The sequence below is a fragment of the Toxotes jaculatrix genome, chromosome 16 (assembly GCF_017976425.1).
Source record: "Toxotes jaculatrix isolate fToxJac2 chromosome 16, fToxJac2.pri, whole genome shotgun sequence".
In the NCBI taxonomy this organism is placed as follows: domain Eukaryota; kingdom Metazoa; phylum Chordata; class Actinopteri; family Toxotidae; genus Toxotes; species Toxotes jaculatrix.
The window spans coordinates 11,258,077-11,280,370 of NC_054409.1; the positions used below are offsets into that span (position 1 = coordinate 11,258,077).

At 40.3% G+C, this 22,294-nt stretch overlaps 2 protein-coding genes across 3 annotated transcripts; one reads left to right on the plus strand and one right to left on the minus strand.

Annotated features, from left to right (window-relative positions):
• Positions 1–1,661: 1,661 nt before the first annotated feature.
• On the minus strand, positions 1,662–17,893 carry smad2 (SMAD family member 2). Of its 2 annotated transcripts, none has more exons than XM_041058576.1 (11): positions 17,754–17,893; positions 14,557–15,096; positions 9,637–9,726; positions 8,796–8,989; positions 8,377–8,511; positions 8,037–8,099; positions 7,675–7,728; positions 7,174–7,386; positions 6,632–6,769; positions 5,770–5,914; positions 1,662–4,117 (listed from the first exon to the last, which is right to left on the minus strand). In XM_041058576.1, exons 2-11 carry the CDS (start codon positions 14,811–14,813, stop codon positions 3,994–3,996), a joined length of 1,413 nt encoding a protein of 470 aa, XP_040914510.1. In that variant the 5' UTR covers positions 14,814–15,096; positions 17,754–17,893; the 3' UTR covers positions 1,662–3,993. The 2 variants fall into 2 exon arrangements, with proteins under 2 accessions (XP_040914510.1, XP_040914509.1); XM_041058575.1 differs by having other exon boundaries at positions 8,025–8,099.
• A 1,707-nt stretch (positions 17,894–19,600) lies between these two features.
• LOC121195246 (N-acetyllactosaminide beta-1,3-N-acetylglucosaminyltransferase 2) lies at positions 19,601–20,941 on the plus strand. The gene has a single exon (XM_041058577.1). The coding sequence runs from the start codon at positions 19,601–19,603 to the stop codon at positions 20,939–20,941; it is 1,341 nt and encodes a 446-aa protein (XP_040914511.1).
• Positions 20,942–22,294: the final 1,353 nt, after the last annotated feature.

Genomic DNA, 22,294 nt, shown 5'->3' on the forward strand with positions numbered 1-22,294 from the left:
CATGTCCCATCTCCAAAACACAGAATCTTCAGGAAGTGAGAAAAGGTGGTTGGTTTTGGGGGTACAATGTTAGGTGGCACTCATGTAAAGAAAAAAAAAAAAGTAGATACAAAGGCTTTTGCTGGACCCTGGCAATATATTTAAAACAGTATGTCTAGCCATCAGAAAGTACATTATATGTAGATTTCTTAATGGGGAAATATGTCTGAGTATACAGTCCAAACAATTTGATGCCACTGCATAGAACAAACGTGGGTTAGCAATGATACAACAACCTTAAAGACACTACATTTTCATTTTAGCATTTGTGTACTGACCTTGGCAAAGTAAACTTTTTCCCTAATATATGGAAAAAAAAAAGAAAGGACAGAGATAGATACACATACAGTGAGACAAACATCACTTCATTTGGCTGGTTTTGTTTGGTTACAAGTGTGGCATGAAAAAAAAAAGGTATAAGTGTAGTTCATAAATTGCCTGGGTCAAACCAATATAAACACAGCTTGTCCTGCAGGACCATCATCTGCTTTCAGGACTTTTGAAAAGTGTCAATTGTTTCGCTTTGGTCACAGTCCCTGTAGGAAAGGATGTCCTCTATCAAGTGTGTATCAAATGCAAATTTGAATTTGTCTTCTAAAGTTTCTGCAGGATCTACAATACGAATGATTAAACATCAGGATTTCTGGACTTCTTGTCTCAGCCCTTGTTTGATAAACTTTTAAATGTACTTCAACAAATGTTTAAATGCACATTTCCCCCACATGTTGCAGTAGTGCGCAGTTAAGATAGAAAATGCGAACGTGTTTACATGCACCATCATCACTGTGCGCCGAGTTAAGATCGTCGTGTGTCAGGTTTTTGTCACAGTTTGGGGAAAATCAAACAAGTTATCTGGAATGTGACAGTATGAGCCGAGATGGTGGCGCAAGTATACACCTAGTTCCATTTACATATATTTACATGTCCCGCTTAGAATCCCATATTTCATGGTGACATTCGGCTGTTTATGCTGTGTATATGAATTCAGTGCTGGGATACATATGAGGGATACACTTAAGAGTAAAGAGACCTCAACTGGGATATAATATCATAATACCTGTGTGCATGTAAACACACTCACTGTAAATGAACAGTGTACAAACATACTGAGAATCAAACAGCTGCAGCGCTGAAACTGGCAGCAGCTTTTACACTGCGTACTGGAATGTCCTAAGTTGCTAAAGTAAGACAGAATTCAACAAATTCGCTTTCCAAAGTCAGAGCTTTTGAAATTAACACCAACTGCTGTGATACTGAAAATTAACACTGTATCTCCCGGCTGCTGGATTAAATCCTCATATCTCCAAAAAGTCAGAACTTCAGTTATTTAAATAGCTTTGTTTTCTAATAACTGCAGTATACTGATAATAAGCATGTTTTTTAAGAAGGTCGCTTCATTTCTAGAGCTGTGCAACGAACCAAACCTCAAAAGGACACTGGCAAGTTTAAATATTAACATTAAGCCAGTAAAATGTAATACTTGAAAACTGGAGCTATCAGGTTTTCATCAGCAGTTAGGTTTTTGATACAGTGGAGAGTCCAGTGAACAGGACATACTGTAGATATGTGCATTCAGTCTTTGGGACAGCACTATCAGAATTTGGGTCACATCCCTAGAGCTGAATAATTAGTAACAGTAAGGCAAGAATTTTTTTTTTTTTTTTTTTCCAACAATTATAACAGCTGATAGATTCCAAAACTCAACAGCCGCTTTTACCATTTGAGCAGCCAAATGAGGTTTTGAAGTAAAGAGGATGGTTATCGTGACGGCTTGACCTCTCGGCCATTCAGCACACAACCGGCACTGAGGAACTGTTTTCAGTGGTAAATGTTACGTCCTATGCTACATGCTTCACAAATCATCATCAAGCTGTGATCATTTCAAACAGAGGGCATATTCTAAAAAAATATTGAATTCTAATAGAAAGGAAGAAAGCTTTGAAGATTTTAAATATATTTATATATAAAAAATACATGAAAATACAAAAATGTAGCTAAAAGAATGTGTAAAGAAAATAATAACTGTGTAGTATAACTAGCTTGTCAAATACTTAAAGCTTAAATACTTTGAGTTGAAAAGATTTGGAGTCTAAAATACCAATGTAGGTACCAGCTGGTTTTTAATTCAGGGCAAGAGATCTCATTAAAATCAAATGAATGCTCGAGACGCTTACAATAAGCCAATTCAGACAATATAGTGACAAATTTTAATAGTGAATACTCTAAAAATATGAAAGATTTTCTTTTAAATTTCCTTGACTTCAAATGGGATTTTCGACATTCATATCTGTACATTTCAAAGCATATCTTGCTCTACTTTACATCAAAGGCATCTTTCTAATGGGTGCATGATTTGGGGCAGTGCAAGTACAGTATAGGGGCAATTTTATTTTTAAAGTCCCACACTGCAGGACTTTTCCTATTCATAAAATGTCAAAAATGGAGAAACCGTGCAGCAGTCTGCAGCATATAATCACAGAGACTTTTTCTACATCTGTGAAATGTTAAAGTGATGATGACTGTTTTGTTTTTCTTAGTCTGTTAAAGAGAAGAGGGCGACGCTGAAGACTCTTGGGTTTACACCTGAGTCCTGATCCTGTGCAAGGCTGACATAGGACTCCCCTTCATATACAAGATGATATAATAAAATGAATGTAAGAATGTAAGAGAGAGAGCAAGAGCATGAGCATGCAGGAGGGAAACAGAGATAGTGCATCTTGTTGGGCCCCAGAAACTAGAGGAACTGTGGATAACTTCTTCTGCTTTTATTATTGTCTAAACGTTCAAAGATTTAAGCTGTATGAAGCTCCACAGGGGTGACACGTCATATGCTGTTGTACTGAGGATTCCTTAGCTTACTGTCCAGTTATCTGTGCTCGTTAGCAACTGACCACACTTTATAATTAAAAACTCCTTTGCTTCAGCTCTGATCCACACTCAAATCATCTGCCCCACTGCAAACTTGCTGTTGAACAGGACCAATCGACATTTAGCAGGAAGAGGAAATCTTTTTTTGTTATGTTAAAACAACTGAGTTAAAATAGCTAAGTTAAGTGATGCATGAACCGCAAAAGTGTGTCTCTGTTACAGTATATGTGTGTGCATGTGAGCGTGTGAAGACGGGGTATGTAATATTAATTACAGACATCGACTTATTCTCCCAGTGGTCTCCCTTCTAAGAGCTGAGGGCTGTGCAGTCCATCGTAGTCACGTCTGTGGTTACGACAACACAGGACTGATTGGGAGAGAAGCGAGAGAAGCAGAGATAAAAATGAATTGGAAGTTTGGTCACCAAAACCGAGTAATGCTAAGAAACTGTCCAGGCGTGAAGCTGGCTTTGGTTGAAACACGAGCCTGGAGTGGCAGTACCACTGTTAATCAACCTTGTATAAACAGAAATACTTGATGCTGAGTCAAAGCTTGTGCTGTGGCAGGTAGGTAGTGAAGAGGCAAGGTGGACTAGTGGTTGGAGAGACTGTCCTGTAACTAAAAAGGTCACATGTTGAATCCCAGAAACAGCCATTGCTGTGCCATTGAGGAGGACACCAAGGCCCAGCCCCGCTTCCTGTTTCTGGATCAGAGCCTCGGTCAAATACCAAACACATGAACGCAGTTCTGGTCCATTTTGACATCACTCTCTTCTCAATTTGATATTGCAGGGTGATTTCAATTATTATTAGGTCTGTGATTACTGGAATGTCAGCCTGACGTTGATCCAACAGAGCCAAAAGGTAATCAGGTCCAGTGTGACATCACTGTTAACATTCCCCTGTTGTCCGTTAGTCATGTCATTCTCTCATCATCCAGGTCTGATTGTGAAATCTTTTTTTGTTTTGTTTTCAAAATGTTGTTAGTACATCAGTTTAAGACCGCATGGTTGTCTCCTTCAGGACATACTGTTCAGACGTTGTGAAATGTCAGTTTGACTATGCGTCCGCATCCGTAGCACCCTGTTTATGACATACTGGAGCAGCGCACTGAGGGCGATCCCATCTGGGTCAGCACCTTGTCCAACCACTGGAGGGGGCCGTTGAGATGCAGCTCAATCCAGCAGGGGGTGCTGGTTACAGTCTGACGTCTGTAGGGACAAAATACAGCATGAGGGTAAAGACAAACTTCTTACTAGTTCTCCATGGTCTAACTGAGGTTTAAAGTGGTATGGCATTTGGTATTAGATGGGCGTTTACTATAATATTATTCAAAATCCTTGTAACATTTATAGATAATGACAGGATATCCCCTATTAATTACTAAATAGAAACAGTCACAGACTAATACAAGAGGACGTAGTATGGTGAATGTGTGAGCAGCACAAGAGCACCTTTCTTAAAGCGATTAACAGCAAATAAATAAATTAAATGGGAGCTTGCACTGCCCAGGTCTGACCACATGATCAAACACAGCTGACTGCTCTGCCGTCCTGCCAGGCTTGGCCTGGGCTCTACAAACAGCAGAGACACTCACTGTTAACCAGACAGGCTACATAGCAGCTTAACCCTGGCCAGTGAGGACAAGCCAAAACACCCCCACAAACACTGCTGTCTGGCTCCTGGGAGAACACAACACAAACCCGAGCCAGGAGTGGAACAGATGTTTGCTGGATGGATGGTTGGATGGCCACAGAGACAAGAGACAGACAAATGCCCTGTAATCTCTGACATTTTGCAACACAAAGAGGAATATAATAGAGATTAGGTTATGTTTTATCTGCGCAGAGGATGTGATGATTCAAAATCTGAAGGTAAAATCTAAATTGTCTCTTTCACATCACAGATCATGTAATCTGTATCTCAACCTGAAGGTTTCACACCAAAAGATTCAGCTACATTTGGATTGCAATAAAACTATTTACAAATACTTTTGTAAATGAACTTATTTAGGTTTAAGCAGTTGCACCATTTCCACAAAGATGCTGCGACTATATTTGTAGGTCTATGTAAGTTCAGTCCATTAAGCTGAAGGCATATGACATCAGCCTGAGTCAGTGTTTAGGGCAGATGATACAGCTGCTCTATGCACTAAGCAGCATTTGGAGAGTCTCCAGGCTTTGCTGTGATCTAGCCACAGTGACTTAAGCTCAGCCAGTCCAGGCTTTACTGCCATTTCGAGTGGCCAGCAAACCCCAGCCCAGTGCAGCCTTCGGCATATCATAGCTGTTTTTCCTTTTTTTCCGCAAGCATGTTGCAGCAAATAAAAGAAGAAAGAAGAATAATCTTTGATTACTGTAACACAAAAGACTTAAAACAACTTAACAAAGAAAGGACATACCTAAAGGCCACAATACCACAAAACAGATTAATGCTATTAAGCCTCATACACCAGGATTTATAACAGCAAAATCTCAGAACAAAATTTATCAGTGTCAAATTGCCATGATCACTGGATTTGTACACTAAATGTGAGGACATGGAGAGTCTCTACACAGGAGGAGGCTCATGTTGGCAGTTTCAAATCATCCAATTTTAAATAACCCTACTTTGCAAGAGGAGAACAAACAAGGAAGTCCTCTTCCTACCAATTTTCCAACAAAATAAAAACAACAAACAGTAGCCACGGCACAGGCAGCAAGCGGTCATTATGTCACCAAGCTTCTAGCATGACCCCATTTCACAAGGATGAACGAGTGAATTTCTCTGTACCACTTTCTGGTCTGACCGGACTCCTGCAACCCTCCATTCATCACAGATGATAGTAAAGGGGGACAATGATGTGATTGAGAGTATAACACACCTGTACTCTGCTCCCCAGCCCTTGACGAAACTCATCCTGATGGTGCACATCCTGGTTAGCTGGTAGACTGCCTCGAACCCCTGATTGACTGACTGGGCCAGGAGCGCAGCAAACTCCTGGTTGTTAAAAATCTTCAGATTACAGCCTAAAACAACACAAATAAAATAGGCGAGAGAAATAGACTGGTCATCATCATCATCATCATCATCAGAGAGAGAGAGTTCATTCACACATAGAACACCTTTTTCCATCTTGGTAGAAGAAGCTGGACTCTATGCCTGATAAAGTCTGGTTTGTATTTTATGAATTTATTAGGTTTATTTATTAGATTGTCAAACACTAAACCCAAAAGCTAACTATGAATTATTGCTACAAGAATGTATATTTTCAACACCTAGCTGACAGATTTGCTTCACCATATCCTTGAAGATAACTTAAAAGCACCAAGCAGAGGCATTGTGAATCTTGAGGTGTGGGTGTATTGTGTGTTGGTGATTATTCGCCACACGGCTGACAAGTCCAACCCCTGAGTGTCTACGAGATCCTTGTGTTTCCTTGCAGTACAGTTCTGCGCCTCGGTAATGATACTGTTCACAGTGCTCATTTGGCCAGAAATGAAATGTTCAAAGTTACATGGGTACAGATGAGTCAGTGTGTGTGGGTGAGACTCTGAGAAAAAACTGTCACATTGTGGAGGGCAATAGAGCGTTCCACAATGTAGTCCTCAGTCAGGTCTATTTTCAACATAAAGGTAAGCCATTATGCATCAAGAGTTGAGGCTCCAAGCTGTCACATAGATATGCATATTGCATTCACATTGCATTCTTGAAAAACTAAGAAATGCTATGTGTTTGTTTTAAACCTGGTGGTATTTTGCAGACTGTGGCAGGATGCCAGCCGTATCGCTGGTTGCAGTTAGGACTCTGGACAAAAATGGCACTGTCACTCAGGCACTCGGCGAACACCTCCCCTCCGATGTAATACAACCTCACGCCACGACCTGCAGAGTGTGAGACAGGAAAAAAAAATGTGAAGACAAAGAGAAAGAAAGAGAAGAGGACATAAATCATGAGGTGGGCTTACAGGTATAGTCTGGACATATATGAATGAAACTCATATAGCATTTATCCAGCAGTAAGTCTGTCATAAACTGATTTTAAAAAGCTGTTATTGTGAAAACTACCTTATTTCTAATCTGCCCTTGATCCCCAAACCTTCTTTTATCTCTACAAGTACAGTCCTTTTAGCTCAAACAAATCAATGTAAATAACCTGAGAAAAGCCATTATGCTGAAAAGGAGAACTGTATCACCTGTACTGTGAAAATCCTTTCAACCTTTTGTGCTGATAATGTGCTGATAACAACTGCACAATTATGTGTGCGTAGAGGTGCGTGCGCTTGTACCTATATGTCTCCTTGTCATTTCAACGGTTGCGTTCCTGTTAACATTGCTGAGAAGCCCTAGACAGAAGCGTTCAGAGTTGGAAGGGTCAGTGAAGCCATCGACTGTCAGAGACGGCTGCGAGGCGTGGAATGTCTCTCCAACCCGCTGGTTTAGCTCATAGTAAGCTATAGAGCACCAGAAAGCTGGTTCACTGTAGGTCACTGGCTGAAGGTCTAAATCACATGGGGGAAAAAAAAAAACACTGAAGAAACATTTTACAATTTTACATGTCTGTCTTTTGTCTGAGTATGTTTTTTTTTTATTTCCTGAATTTGATAGCTTTTCTAGACCTTTATATCTTGACGAATTTTTAAGATTTTACAATTCCAACTATTACATCTACCTTGTCTACAATAATTCAAACAATTTCTCTTATTTTTTTTTTTTGAGAGCTAAATGCTGTGTTAAAACAAGGTTAAAGAAAACTAATTACAATACATATACACATAAAGCTGTCTTACCCAGACCATGACTGACAGGCGACAGGGTGCTTGGTGACATTTCTGCTGGTGAGCCTGTGAGGGGGGAAAAAAAAAAAAAAAAAAAAAGCAAACAACACCTTTTTGCAATCTGCATTACATCTGATATAGATTGTGTAAACTGCTTTTTAATGTGTCTCATGCTCTTTGTAGATAAGTTATTCACAGCAGCACTGATGTGTTTACCAACACGAGGAAATAATGCAGAAGTGTGGCATTGCGTATGACTTTAAGTTGTCGAAACTGATCTTCTGACCTTTAATAGTACGTTATTTTCCAACAAGTGAGATACACGATGGCATTTACACCACCACAACACTAAACTAGTCTACCTGATTCCATACTTTGATTCATCTGCTGGTCGCTGGTCTCTCCATCCTCACTGATGTAGCCAGGTGGAGGAGTCTCTGTACACACACACAAACATGACATAAGATCTGTTTTACACAACACTGTTTTGCACATGTGAGATAGAACTGGGGTCTTTGAGTCTTCTTTTAAGTCAATATAAGGGTTATACCTGTGTAATCACATGTACAGGGGAAAACAACCACCAGGCTGGCTATCCTACCTTTAATTAACAATATCATATGACAGATAATGCAACAAGTGAATTGAAAATGAAAAAAAAACAAAAAACAAAAAAAAAACACCACGGTTTCACTTCCTGCCCTGCATACAGACCTGGTATATAGTTGTTAGGAGGGTCTATACCGGCAGGGAAGTTGGTATTTTCAGGAATGGAATTTGTAAAGTCATCTAGAGGCGGAAGCTCTGTCAGAATCTCTGTATGCCGTGGCACCAGCACCGCAGGCAGCACTAGAGATAAAAGGAATTTCATAGACAAAGGCAAATGTAATTTTTATATACACATCTCAAACATACGTATATATATATATATATGTATATATAAATACACTTTTTCCCAAGCTATATTGTGCTTCTTATACACACATGACCCAGCTGGACTGATTTCTACAGCACAAACTGAATGAAACTGATTATGAATGACCAACATCCTTTGTTAAAGGGCACCTTGAAGATCATAGCTGGCAGTAAGCCATTTTCACAAAATCACACACACAGTTCTCAAGGATCATTACCGGGCGTCTCCACTCTCTGGTAATGGTAGGGATTGACACACACTTCATCCTTCTTGAGGTTGAAGGCGTACTGGCAAGTGTCAATGGCCCTCAGCTCATGGTGGCTGTGAAGGTCAGGCCATCTCCACAGTCTGCAGTAGATGACGTGGGGAAGGCCTTTACGATGGGACACCTGAAGACGTCCGTCCAGTGACCTGGGGTTGGAAGAGAGGGTGGCTAACAGCTCAGGGAAGCCTTGACAGCAGACTACAAGCTGGGAGGAAAACTTGTGAGGTGGTTGTGCTTTCTTTAGTATGTGGGTCAGTAATGTAATAGGTAAGCAATATCCAGATAAATACAAACAAGTAAACAAGAAAGCCCATTAACACTTGAACCAGTGGATTGCAGGACACTGATAATGTCTTATGGCTAAACCTGACAAGACGAGACAAGATTAATCTTTTCTGTTTCTTTGTAAAACTGAGTTAAAATTGACTAGCCTTGTTTTACAGAAATCTATTAAAATCAAAATGAAACGGATCTTTATTCAAGTATGCTGGTCGCTCAATCTGACAGCACAGGCATCGCTCATACTGTGCGCTTAATGTAATATAATATTGCTTACTGCAACTGCATCTAGCTGCCACTTAATAGATACACATTTTCAAACATGACTGAATTATTTTCTTATTGCCTGTATTATATTATGCATTATTACACAGTGTTGCCAGTAATATGGTTGTGTGATAAATGGTGATAGGCCCAGACCAATGCGTTTCACTGTGTAACTTCTGCAGCAATGAAGAGGTGTATAGCAATTGTTGAATCGTTGTGTATTTTGCGTGCTCGTGAGTGTATTCACCTGCTGTGGTCAGGATAGCCGTACATGCCTGCAGAGTCCCACTGCTCTATCGTGTGGCCTGAGCCTAGACCCCATAGATCTGAGCAATTGCTACAGACACACAAACACACACACACACACGCGCACGAAAGACATGCACACACATGTACGCACACAAACACAGGCACAGGACAGGTGCAAAAAAAAGAATAAAAATAAAAGCAAACAGATGGTAAACATGAGATGTTTCATTCCAAATTAGTAGGATGAAATCACAAATATTTACAGCTGGTCTCTTATTGACATGACTGAAGGCAAAAAAACAAACAAACAAAAAAAAGATGCACCCTCTCTGTCTTCAATAAGAGACTATAACTGGATGATAGGTGATCATATGACAAATCCAAATCTGACAGTGATGTAGTGCAACCAGGGAGTGCAGGGGGCTAGACGGGATTAAATTGCAGCGGCCTGTTAAAACTTTTAGGTGAAAGGTGACACCGGGATGAAATAATCTTCTGTTTCCGCTTTCCTGCTCACGTGAGATCTTACTCACATAGTAGAGAAATACGAAAACAAATAGATGTCGAATGATTTCACTTGTCTTCTGGGCTTAATTTTAAGCAAGCTCCTGCAATGCCTGACTGCACAATAGTATCAGAACTACACACACATATGATTCACATTTCTGTGTATTATTTCTGAACCATGAGGTGAGGTGTGTGATTTGACGCAACGGGTCACACAGGAAACATATGCATCTAGACAACAATATGTGCATGAGGAAACAAAGAAATTCAATATGCTACATCAAGATGTGTCAAGACGTGACAACAGAAAAAAAAAAAAAACATACAAAACAAATGCGTGTATACAAATACAAAGTGTGTATATGACTGAGGAACTGAGCACACATCCCAACTGTCGCTAACTTGTTCTCTAAAGCTCTTGTGATTTATCCCACTGTCTTGAAGAGAAGGAGAGGAGAAGAAAGAGGAGATTCTTCTGTCCAATCAGAGCGAAGTAATTGCCAGGCCTGTCTGTGCAAGACCTGCTATCTCGACACTTATCAACCTACTCAAAGAGTTCTACAAATACAAGCTCCAAGTATACTATGTATAGACACAGCTAATGTCTCGTCTTCATCCTTTCTCACTTAAAAGGTCACCAGTACAATCGCTAAAGTCTCTGTCTGTCAAAAGCTGTCCTTCTGAGCTAGCCACTCTTGATCCTCATCTATTGACCTATAAGTCACTGTTAACGAAAGCTAATCAGCTGGAATTGTAAATTAAATTTGTTTAGTTATCAACTAAACTGGATTATGTGTAAAATATCATGAGTGTATTGTCACTCCAGAGGTGATGCACGTGGTTTCTAAACCCTTTATCTTTCTCTGAGGTCATCTAGTTACCTATGCCTGCTATCTCTAGACACGCGAGCTGTTGCACTCTTCCTCTGTCGCATTTCCTACCTACACTCAAACTGAAATCTAAAAAGCCCTTCACCCGCTATCTCCTGAAAATGCTCTTGATACCATTCTTACATCCTCCACCCCCCAAAAAAAACGACAGGAACTACAAGAGCAAGAGCAGTTTATCTCAGATTTTAATCAACATTACTTCTCTGTGTTCAGAGGGAAGTGAGCTGTGCATCAAAATGCCTGGAAAGTTATCTACCAAAAAACTGCAGAGTACTGCCAAATAATACATCCGGACCTACAACTTCACGGCAGGGCTTCCCCTAACTTGTAGGCACTTAGGCCAAGCCACTGGCTCATTTTGCATACAGCAACGCATCCATTTAAACTCACCTCCATTTCAAATCAACCGATTAACACAGGGCCACGTGTCTGTTAATAAAAATCTTTTTTTTTACTGATCTATGGCATCAAGATAATACAAGAAAACAAATTTCAATAGTTACAAACCTTGAAATCCTGTGTTTAAAAAAAACATCAACTCTTCCTTCTAGACTGAGGACAGCAACACTATTCATGCAAACAGCTAACAAGAACCACTATCAGCTTATCAGTACCACGTCAGAAGCTATCTACCCTACATTCCTCAGAGTGAAGAAACAGAGAGGAGAGGCCCAGCATCCGACTCTTTTATCTCACAAGGTTCTGCAGTTCTACTTTTTTACTCCCCCCTCGCCTCCACTTGTTACAGTTACAGTACCTCTCCTCTCTTCTCATCTACACTCGTCCTACTATTTCCTTATCACTCAGAGCACTTTCAGATATACTGTTCAGAATACAGTGCCTGTATATGTTTTAACATATGCAGCAAGATAAATATCCACCATGTGTTAACCTTCATTATTCACTCATTTTAGCTTTCAGGTTACTCCAGCACTGCTCTGCTTCACACTTTCATTTTCAGAACTTCACAACACTGACACATACTGGGAGCTACCAGCGGTACCAGCTCCCCGGACCCGAGCCAGCACTGATGCTTTCACCCATTCAATTCTACAACTTAAATACTAAGCCATATTATGCAGCATGTCGATGCAAAGTGTAAATCTACACAGAATGCATTAAAACTGCAATGTGATTAGATTTGTCTGAGCACAGCCAGCAATCTGTGCAGAGTGCACTGCTGAGAAAGTAACTACCTACCAGGAACAACATCATCTGATATTACTGGAGCCAAAGAAGGCGAACACTTCCATGCATAAAGATAAAGTAAACACATGCAGAGCATTAACACCTCCTCTGCTAAACCTGCATCTGCCATGTTCATTTTCCCTGTCACCCCTCCAGCTTCTCGCCATGTAACAAAGCATGCAAAACAGTTATGTCAATAAAATGCTGTCAATACAAGTACACAGTCAGACTGCTGTCTAGACAGATGCGTATCACATTTGCTCAGATTGAATTATAATGCCAGGTACATATGAGGTCTTTTCCATGTTTGTTCCTATCGGTTAAAACTAGAGGAAACATGGTGGTGGAGAGTTTAGGAAGAGCATCCTTAAGTGAAAAATCTGGTTTCAAGATACTATGATTAAAACAAGCCGCCCAGCTGAAGTGTCTTTGAGCAGGACATGAATCTGAAGAGGGACTTTTCTCTCTGTGGGGATGATTTTCATTATTGATACTTTATAATTAAATGAAAATAAGAGAGACAGAGAGAGAGAAAGGGTAGATTACATAGAAAATCTGAGAAGGGAAGCTCATAAAATCTTCACGGAGCAGCCTAGTTATCTCCCCGTTTCTGCTGGCCCTCAGTGGATTGATTGACGTTAATCACATGCTTTTCACGGGTTTCCCTTGACTTTGCCACTTTTGTCATGATAAGGTTTCACCTGGTCTGGTGACTTGGCTTGTGTAACTTGTCATGCGACACTGGAGAAATCTATACTGAAAGACACATGAACCATTCAGGCCAAGTATCTACATTAGCATTAGCAGGTTTGGGTGCACAAAGGTTCTTTCAAAAAAAATTAATACTTCAAAATCAAATTTAATCAAAGTCTATTTTCAAGTTTGTGAAGTGAGTTTTTCCCAAGAGCATTAACCATCTTAACCATCAGCCATCAACAGCCATTCATACTACCTTGTTTCTTTGTCTCCTCACTTAAATATTTTGTTTGCTAAATACTAAGTCTGCCAAACAAATGCAGGCTTCCTCGTTCTTCATAGATTTCAAGTAGAGATGCACCAATAGCATTTCAATACTGATTCAGGCCCCAAGTACTTCATTAAATCAAGAGGCCAATGCTGAGTACCAATTCAAACACTTAATTAGTCACTCATGCTGTTGTCAGGAGTAACAGATTTGATTATTACGCCTGGGGAACATTTAGGAAAATATCACAGTATCTAAACAAACTTAATTTGCAGGGGGCACACATACTGATGCTGCAGAGTACTGGTGCATCTCTACACTTAAAGCCATTATAAATACACCAACTGCTGGAGTCAGTGACAAGCTCTCAAGTCATTTAATTCAATTCCTTTTGATTAAATTCCTCTGGTCTTAATCTAATTAGCACTTTCCAACAAGTTGTGTCAACTTAACTAATCAATGTAATAGGATGAAAGGCAATACTGGAAGTTTCTGTAGCTGCAAAAGATGACAGCATGGATGCAATCAGAAGTCTTCTGTGACTGATTGTAATGGAGCAAACCACCAACAACGCTGCACATAGGGTGAATGCATACATTTTCTGCATACGGTCAAGACAAATTTAGTTGGCATCATGTGTTGGACATCTGTTTCCTCCAATCAGGTTTCACTTCTGCTGCCTTGCTAACCTATGCCACATCAGAATGGGGAAGTGGATCCATTGTTGCACAACTGAGACTTTTCTTTCAGAAAGCCTGTGGGTGCCTGTCACCCTCATGCTCACTTTCATGTGTGTTGATACACCTCACTGTGCTGATCTGTATTGGTGGTAATGTGGTACACCAGTGCATACATACTACGGATGTGTGAATGCGGAAGCTATGAGTCAATTAATAGAATAGTTGTGATCGAACAATTTGGATTATCAATTAATCATTTAAGACGTTCATCAAACAAAAACAGTGCAGATCTGCTGGCTTACGTTTCTCAAAATTGAGACTTTGCTGCCTTCAATTTAAAGTTGGCCTTTGGACTGTTGGTGTGACAAAACAAACAACTGAAAGGCTTCATCTAAGGCTCCGAGAGTCAGAATGGGCCTTTTTCCATTTTTCCAGGCATTTTAGAGACTGAGGAATTATTGAAAAACAATAATTGGCAGTTTAATCTAAATTGTGTCTGTGTGTAGTAAAGTTGTTTGTCTTACCTGAGTATGATGCTTGCTCGCTTACTGTGTTACCTAAATATCTTGACACACATGAACACACTATACCCTGTAACAGTAGCCATGTTTTATGTGTGTGTCTGTGCAAATATGCACAGAGGAGAACAGGGTTTTGTGTGTGTGTGCGTGTGTGTGTCCTCATCTCACCTGGGTATGGTGACACACTTTGTGTTGCTGTTCTGTGTGCTGATGGCTTTCTCTAGCTCATCTAACTGCCCCGTCTTCTTCAGCTTCTTCACCAGGCTCTTCACAGCTTTTTCACACCACTTCTCCTCCTGTCCTCCTCCATTCTGCTCCCCTACTCCTCCTATTCCTCCTCCTGCTCCCCCACTACCTGCTGGAGTCTTCTTCCATCCCAGGAGGCGTTTCACTACCGGGGGAGTGAAGGGAAGGATGGAGGACATGGTGGCCAATGTGAGTGTGTGCGTATGTGTGGGTCTAAGAGTGTTTTTGATGCCCCTCTGAATCTGACGTGAAGAGAAAAAGGGACAGGGGAAGAAGGATGACGGCAACGGTTGTTGACTGAATTCCGACTGGAGATTTAAAAAAGCTATATGCACAGAATATATGTATGTATTTTTGAGTTATGCCAAATCAGGACTAAGGCGTAGATCTTGAGGAGTCTTTAGAAGTATCGGATGGAAAGCACTAAGCAAAGGGAGCAGAGAGGTGCACATCCAAGGAAACCTAAGAAACAGGAGAAAAACAGAGACAGCACCTGTGAGAGTAAGACAGGACGGATAAGAAGATACAAAGTCTGATTTTAAAAAAAAAACAAAAAACTCAGTATTTAACATTCATTTCTGTAACGACGAGACCAATTGTGCCCACACAACCAGATTCATGAACAGTTTATCTGTCCAGAGCCATGACTCCGATTTCTATCATAGCCCCCTGCTGCTAACTCTCCCACCATGTACTGTACTGTATGTCAGCTAGGCTGGTAGTCATAGTACTCCACACCACCCTGTGCAGAATTAACTGACTGTGTTTTATATTCAGCATTTGTTGGACAACCTCTGATGAATATACCCTACTGCTAGTGCACACTTAGCTGTGCACTTGTGCCAAAGACCACCTCTTTGGATCCCATAACACAAAGATTTTTAGGCGTGCATGATGAATCAGTCACCTTACTGTGTTAATGTGCAATAATTATAATAATTATTATATTATAATTAAATGTCCCAATTACAAGACAGACGAGTAGTTTCCTGTGCATTTTTGAACACTTTAGTGAATGTTAATGGGGGCAACTTTTTTTTTTTGTTTCTTGTTTTTTTTTGTTTGTTTTTACTAGATGCAACAGGGTGACACATATATCATCAACCAGCATTTCACCATACATACCAGACTACTAGGTCACAGGCCAAGTACTTAACCTCTCATTACTGTTCATTCAGCTGTAGCTCTGCACAAATCACATATAAACGTTCAGTATTCCAGACCTTCATTAGCAGAATTTTTAATTTTACTCAAAATAGCAGGGACTGTAGATGATTACATGTCAAATATGTTTTTTCTTTATTTAGCAAACCCTTAAAACTTACAGAATAAAACTTGAACCGAATGTATAGTTATATTCAAGCATCACAGAGGAATTCATGTCTACTGTGGGAAATCTATGTCAATATCTATACTAATCCTTAAGTAAACCTATCCTATTATTGGGACCACTGTTCACCCTTTCATAGGAAGGCTGAGCAGTGTCAAACTGTGTTAAACCCTGGTCAGGAGCAGGGTCTTAAAGCCTTAGCAGATGAAATGTGCTGCCCCATTCACATCAACTGCAAATCTTTTAAGTTTAGCAGATCCTTCCTTCAGGTCATCAAGCATCGCGGCAGGTGAGCAATTTATCATTTTAAAATTCATACTGGTGTGAATGAAACTGTGGAATTCAATGGCCCCAACACACACTAAACAGTTAAATCTGGGTGTTGACAAGTGCTCTGACTTGAATATGTAACCTAATAGTATATTATATTTCTCATTTTATTGCCATGATCCATTTTCCAGTCTAATGAGGCAACACACATGTCCAGACAGAGAAAATTCAGAGAGGACCTACAGAGAATACTCTAATTGAATTATTAAATCAAATTTGAAAGCTTATCTTTCTCCCTGGACCCAGTCCTCTCAAAAACAGAAACATTTTGTTGTGTGCACATTACTGCAGCATATTGATCACTGAGGCTTTAATAAATATAGACAGTACCACTTAGTAATGCAAATTTTTCTACTCAGCTGCCAGGGAGGAAGGGATAACTATCCTCAGCATGTTACCCTGAAAGTCCAAGCTCCTTCTAAGAATTAATTTCAAAGGCTTAACCCTTGGACTGCTTACTATTAGTGCAAGTGTATGAATGGCTTTAAGAGCGAGTCAGACCATTCCTGAAAATAATTAACTACAGTCTTAGTCCCTGCAGTCCATTGATATTGTCAAAACATCCAAGCATGCTATCCATTAGACCCTTAATAAACTACACAAATAATAGGTTTTGGGAAAAGACTTTGATGCCAGAATAAGAGACAGAGGCTGGGAAGACAAAAAGTATGTGAAAGTAAAATATTGTAAGCTGTCCAATACCTTGATTGGGGTCCTTGGAGAGTGATTCTTTGGCTAAATAAAGGATCACTTAAATTCACAGTTGTGAATTTGTTGCGGTTGTTCCTTTTGCTAAAGGCTGATACGTGAAGGAAATGTTGGGACTAACTCCTAAAACAGCAAAAGCTGATGGATTGCTGATGGGGGTGGACCAGGAACAAAATCTTGTCGTATGTGGGAGCCTTTCAAAGTGAACAGAAAGTCTTAATGTAAGGAACAAAAAGCACGAAACGTGCTGATATGGCCCCAATGCATATGTCTACTCGAAATGCTGACCACGGCTATCAGGGCCTTTCAGACAAAATAAACAACCTTGTTTTATCTGAAAGGTTTTGTCTTTTTTTGTGAGAAACTGTCTGTTTGGGTTACTTCTTCCCCCGAAAGCATACACATAACAAACGCACGGTTAGAAGAATAAGCTAACGCTACTAACTGCTATTCGGACTGAGCAGCCAGTGAATGTAGACTTTGTCAAGCCACGAAAAAAGCGACTTGATTTTACTGCCGAGTGTCATTTTGCTGTGATACACACACACGGTGAAAATATTCAGGTTTCTTTTGTCTCGAAATGACTGATAGTCCCCCACCACCACCACCACCTCCTCCTCCTCCTCCCCTCGCCTCCAAAAAAAAATCCGCTAGCAAGCTTGCTACTTTGTGTCACAGACAAATAAACAGGTCTGTTGCATGTTTTCTCGATTGCAAACCAAATATGTTCCATTGTTAAAAACACACTTACCAAACGAGGAGATGAAAGGACGCTGAACGCTCACTCGGGTACCTGTCAGAAAAGCCTGCTTGTTCATTATAAATGCATCCAGAGAGACTTTAAACTGTATTTTCCACATCCGAGCCGCCGGGATGATGATGGCCCCTCATTCAAAGCTCAACCAAACATGTATAGCAAAACATAAACGGCAACCGCCGCCATCACGGCCCGCCCTCTCTGTCTTCCTATTGGCTGTAACCCGTGGTTCAGCCGATAACCTGTTGCCAGACGGGTGTTTTATTGGCTCGAGGTCGTGTCCGTCATACGTTGTTACGTACGAAGGTATGTCGGTGATGTTTATCAGTGGGTACCTTGATTGTCCTTTCAGAATTGCATAATACAGTGGCTCGTCACTAGAAGAGAACAAAGATAAATGGAGACTAATAGAAGAAAAAATTAAACAGCATTTTTTTTCCATGTTTGCCACTATCTGTGGTAGAACCCTTGTACCATTATATACACATGACAGGCCATATGGATTTTGTATAACAGTAAAAGCATACAGTATTAAAAAAAAATGCAAATGATCCTGAAGAGCCTCATGCCAAATAAACTGTGGAACAATATCATGTATCATGGATCATATATCCTCTGAAGTAGACTACTTGAGCACATTAGATGTAGTACTTGTTCATGTTTATATCAGTAGTAAAATGTTTAAAGCTAGTCCTTTTAAATCACTTTAAATGCCCAGGTTGAGTTTTGGTCAACCTTTCATAGGCCATTTGGTCATATCATGCAAATATGCAGGCATGTACCTGCAGCACCTGTATGCAAATCATTTCCTGATGAAACTGCTCCCTGTGTCAGCAGGAGGCAGCAGCCTATGTCAGTCTTGTGAGTATTTTTCCTCATCATATAGCACAGTGTCAAGGAGCCATGGGCGCATGCTCTGTGCGCACCTGTGCACTGCAGACCTTTTCACCTGAGACTTGTTGCTCGGCTGCGGATGTTACTGTGAGAACGTCTGTTGTAGATTTAAATGATGCTTCTCTTTATCATCCATCGTTATGGACATAAATGATGTGCTACAGACCTGCCATGTTATGACCAGTCTATAACCAAGCCGGATGAAAAGACGAAAACAAAAGGTGGGCACCACAAGTCAGTGTGTCTTTTATCTCCGTCGGCTCAACGAACGAGAGAAGTTCACTCACTTGTAAGTCTTTTTATGCTTTGGCTTTCATTCATTGTCTAACTTAGTAAGGGTCTAGCCATTGTAAGAATCACTGTCAGTAGATTCCACTGCAGACTGTTGCAACTTTGCTCTGTGGCCTATTGAGAAACATTATGTTGGACACTGTAGGCTATCAAGCTATCAGCTATTTTTCATGCAGAGGGAATTAGGTCATTGAAAACAAAGTGCTGCTGTAATAAATAAATAAAGAAAAAAGTACATGTTTAAGAAATGTGAAGGGTGAAGAAATGCTAATGTGGCCATGTTTACCCAACTTTAAAGACTGAAGGAAAGAGGGAGTTAATCCACTACATTGCATATTACATGTTCCACACTGTGTCTACAGGGGCTGTGTGCCTGGTGGCAGGTAGGTAAAGGATGATGCTCTGAGTGTGTAGACAAGAAGAGATAATAACCCTCAATGGACCATCACCAAGGAGACCGAAACTCCAGAGGGTTGACTGCAGTGTTTGCTATAAAAATCTCTTAGGTAGACCCATTCCACTGCAGTAGTCTGAATTCAGCGAGGAAGGAGGGTAATTTAAATGTTTTCTCCATTCTGAGTTTTAAAAAATTGTATTTCTTTATATTCTTTTTTTGTCTGTGTGCAGGTGTGTGTCTGATTTGTACACTACAGGCAATGGGCAAATGCTGCAAATGCAACAGGAGACTGCTGTGCATGTGCTTGCTGCCTTGCATGATGACTGGCCACCTTCTGGTTTATGTCATGGTGTCCATATTTGTCACCATCTCCTACACTCCTCCAAAAATAAACGTCCACTATATTGCCCCAGGGATTTCCAGTAACTCTTCTGCTTTGGCCTCTCACCCGCTTGGCCCTTTCTGGAACCTTCGTCTGGAGGACAGTGCACTGTGGAACCAGTTGCAGCATGCTTGGGATCGTCAACACAATCCAATACTGCGAGGAAACACAACTGGGGTAACGGGGAAGCCAAGAGTCAAACTTTTATCAGAAATTGAGGAAGAATGCCTTTCTGACTGCATGTCACACAAGTGTTCGGTCCCTCGTATGGATGATATAAACAGCCTGCCAGAACAAATGAGGGCATTTATCAGATCAATGCACTGCAGGGAGTATCCACTCCTTATCAATCAGCCTGATATATGTAAGAGGAACAACATTAGCTTTGGTCTGGAAGGTCCCATGCTGCTCATGGCCATCAAATCTCAAGTGGGAAACTTTGAAAACAGGCAGGCCATCCGTGAAACATGGGGACGCAGTGGTCTGGTGAAGGGGGAATCAAATAAGAAAGGCCTATTAGTGTACACAGTGTTTCTACTTGGAAGGCAGGACTCAAGTACAGGTCCTCATCCAGACCTCAAAAACCTCCTGGATCTTGAGAACCAGAAATATGGGGATATCCTACAGTGGGATTTTAGAGACACTTTCTTTAACCTGACTCTAAAGGACTTGCTGTTCTGGAACTGGCTTGAAGAATACTGCCCCACTGCCATCTTTGTGTTCAAGGGCGATGATGATGTCTTTGTTCGAACAGGTGCCCTTCTGGATTACCTGCACAAGCAGTGGGAGGAGCACAACCTGTGGAAAGCGTATACAAATGAAACCAGCATGAATTTGTTTGTGGGGGATGTAATCAATAACGCAATGCCAAACCGTGAACCATCCACCAAATACTACATACCAGAACGTTTTTACAAAGGCGTCTACCCATCGTACGCAGGTGGAGGAGGGGTGGTGTATACTGTCTCACTTGCATTACGACTGAAAGAAATGTCAGAGAAGGTGCGCCTTTTCCCAATTGATGATGTGTATCTGGGCATGTGCCTGCACAGACTTGGGATCTCTCCTAGCCATCACCCAGGTTTTTTAACATTTGATCTTCCGGCGACACACAGGAACAATCCTTGCTCTTACAGTTCTGTTCTGCTCGTTCACAGAAGGACTCCCAAGCAGATGTTGACGCTATGGAAGCAGATCCAGAATCTTAGTCAATGCTAAGACTAATTTGCCTGCCAAATAGGATTCACTGAGTACAGGATTAATGTCACCACCACACTCAACGAGAAAATGTACACACTGTGATTGCATCCTCTTGTCAAGAAGGTAATACCCTATCAAGGTTGCATTTAATGTACCTGTCCTCCAAAGTTACATAACACTGAGGAGACTAATCTACCTCAAAGGGTACTTCTATTTTTCATTTTGAGGGCATTACACTATTTTTATTTTTTTTTTAATAATACAAATATGTATTTGTACTAGTTTAGCATAAATGTTTTATTTTAATACTCTAGAAAAGAAAACAGAAATTACAAACACCTTACAAGTAAATTGCTTCACAATGTCTGAAAAGAATATTTTTATTAAATTAAAGAATTTAATTTCTGTTTAAGTCAGCAGTTCCAACCAATAGTAGATTTCAAAGTGTCTCACATCCACTTTGCCCGCCATTGATAATGGAACTGATCCTGATGGAATTTCATGTGCGGTAAGTTTACTAATAATTTATGTCAATACCTGATTTTCACAGTGGTTGTCTTTTAGCCAGGGGACGTGTAATGTTTAGAAGAATTATTTTGCCTGATTTTGGAATGTTCTTGTGTTGAGAAAAAGAAAAAAAAAGCAAAGGACCCTTCACATATTACTAATTATGTTTCACTATTGGTTTCTAAAGACAAAAGACCACAAAGATTGAAAGTTTTTCTGTTATGGATTCAAACAATAACAATAAGAAAAATAATAATGGGGCTGACTCTGGTTATGTTATGCAGTGTGTTATCTGTTTAATGATTTTATCTTCAAATTAGAAGGGGTGGGGTATTACTGGAGATGAACCAACATGAATGTTATTTGTTGATGTCCTCAAGGATTGCTGTAATCACATATGATGCTCAAGTAACTGCATGTTTGTCTCTAAAAATATGCTCTTATTGAATATCATTATTTATTTGTCTTATTTATGGTGTTATAATTAAATTCTATTTTGATTGCAATGAGATCTAAAAACAGGATGATGTGCTTACCCTCTTTAGAGGGTTTATGTGGTCAGTCGTGCAGGTAGCTGCATCACTGTAGAATACACAAAGGAAGACTGCAGATGTGTGTGTGTTTGTGCATTAAATAAAATTGTTGGATAGAGTGTTTGATACTCCACAGTATGCCCAGATATATATTATCTGCTGGACATAGTAGATGTGCACTGACTTTCATGTGGATTTTTAAACACATACAGAAAATGTTATTTTTGAGCTTTCTGATGTGTTCTAGGTTATGACTAATTCTACAAAATACAAAGGAGACTGTGCATTGTATGGAGGCAAATTTCATGAAGGAACATTGTAGTTGTGTGAG

What these genes read in the sequence shown, in the direction of transcription:
- smad2 (XM_041058575.1), bottom strand. Translation starts at nt 14,813, where the DNA reads ATGTCCTCCATCCTTCCCTTCACTCCCCCGGTAGTGAAACGCCTCCTG. An exon ending in GCCTGTCAGTCATGGTCTGG is followed by an intron (nt 7,387 to 7,674) that starts GTAAGACAGCTT and finishes CATGTGATTTAG; the next exon opens with ACCTTCAGCCAGTGACCTAC. An exon ending in AATGACAAGGAGACATATAG is followed by an intron (nt 6,770 to 7,173) that starts GTACAAGCGCAC and finishes CACACTCTGCAG; the next exon opens with GTCGTGGCGTGAGGTTGTAT.
- LOC121195246 (XM_041058577.1), top strand. Translation starts at nt 19,601, where the DNA reads ATGGGCAAATGCTGCAAATGCAACAGGAGACTGCTGTGCATGTGCTTG.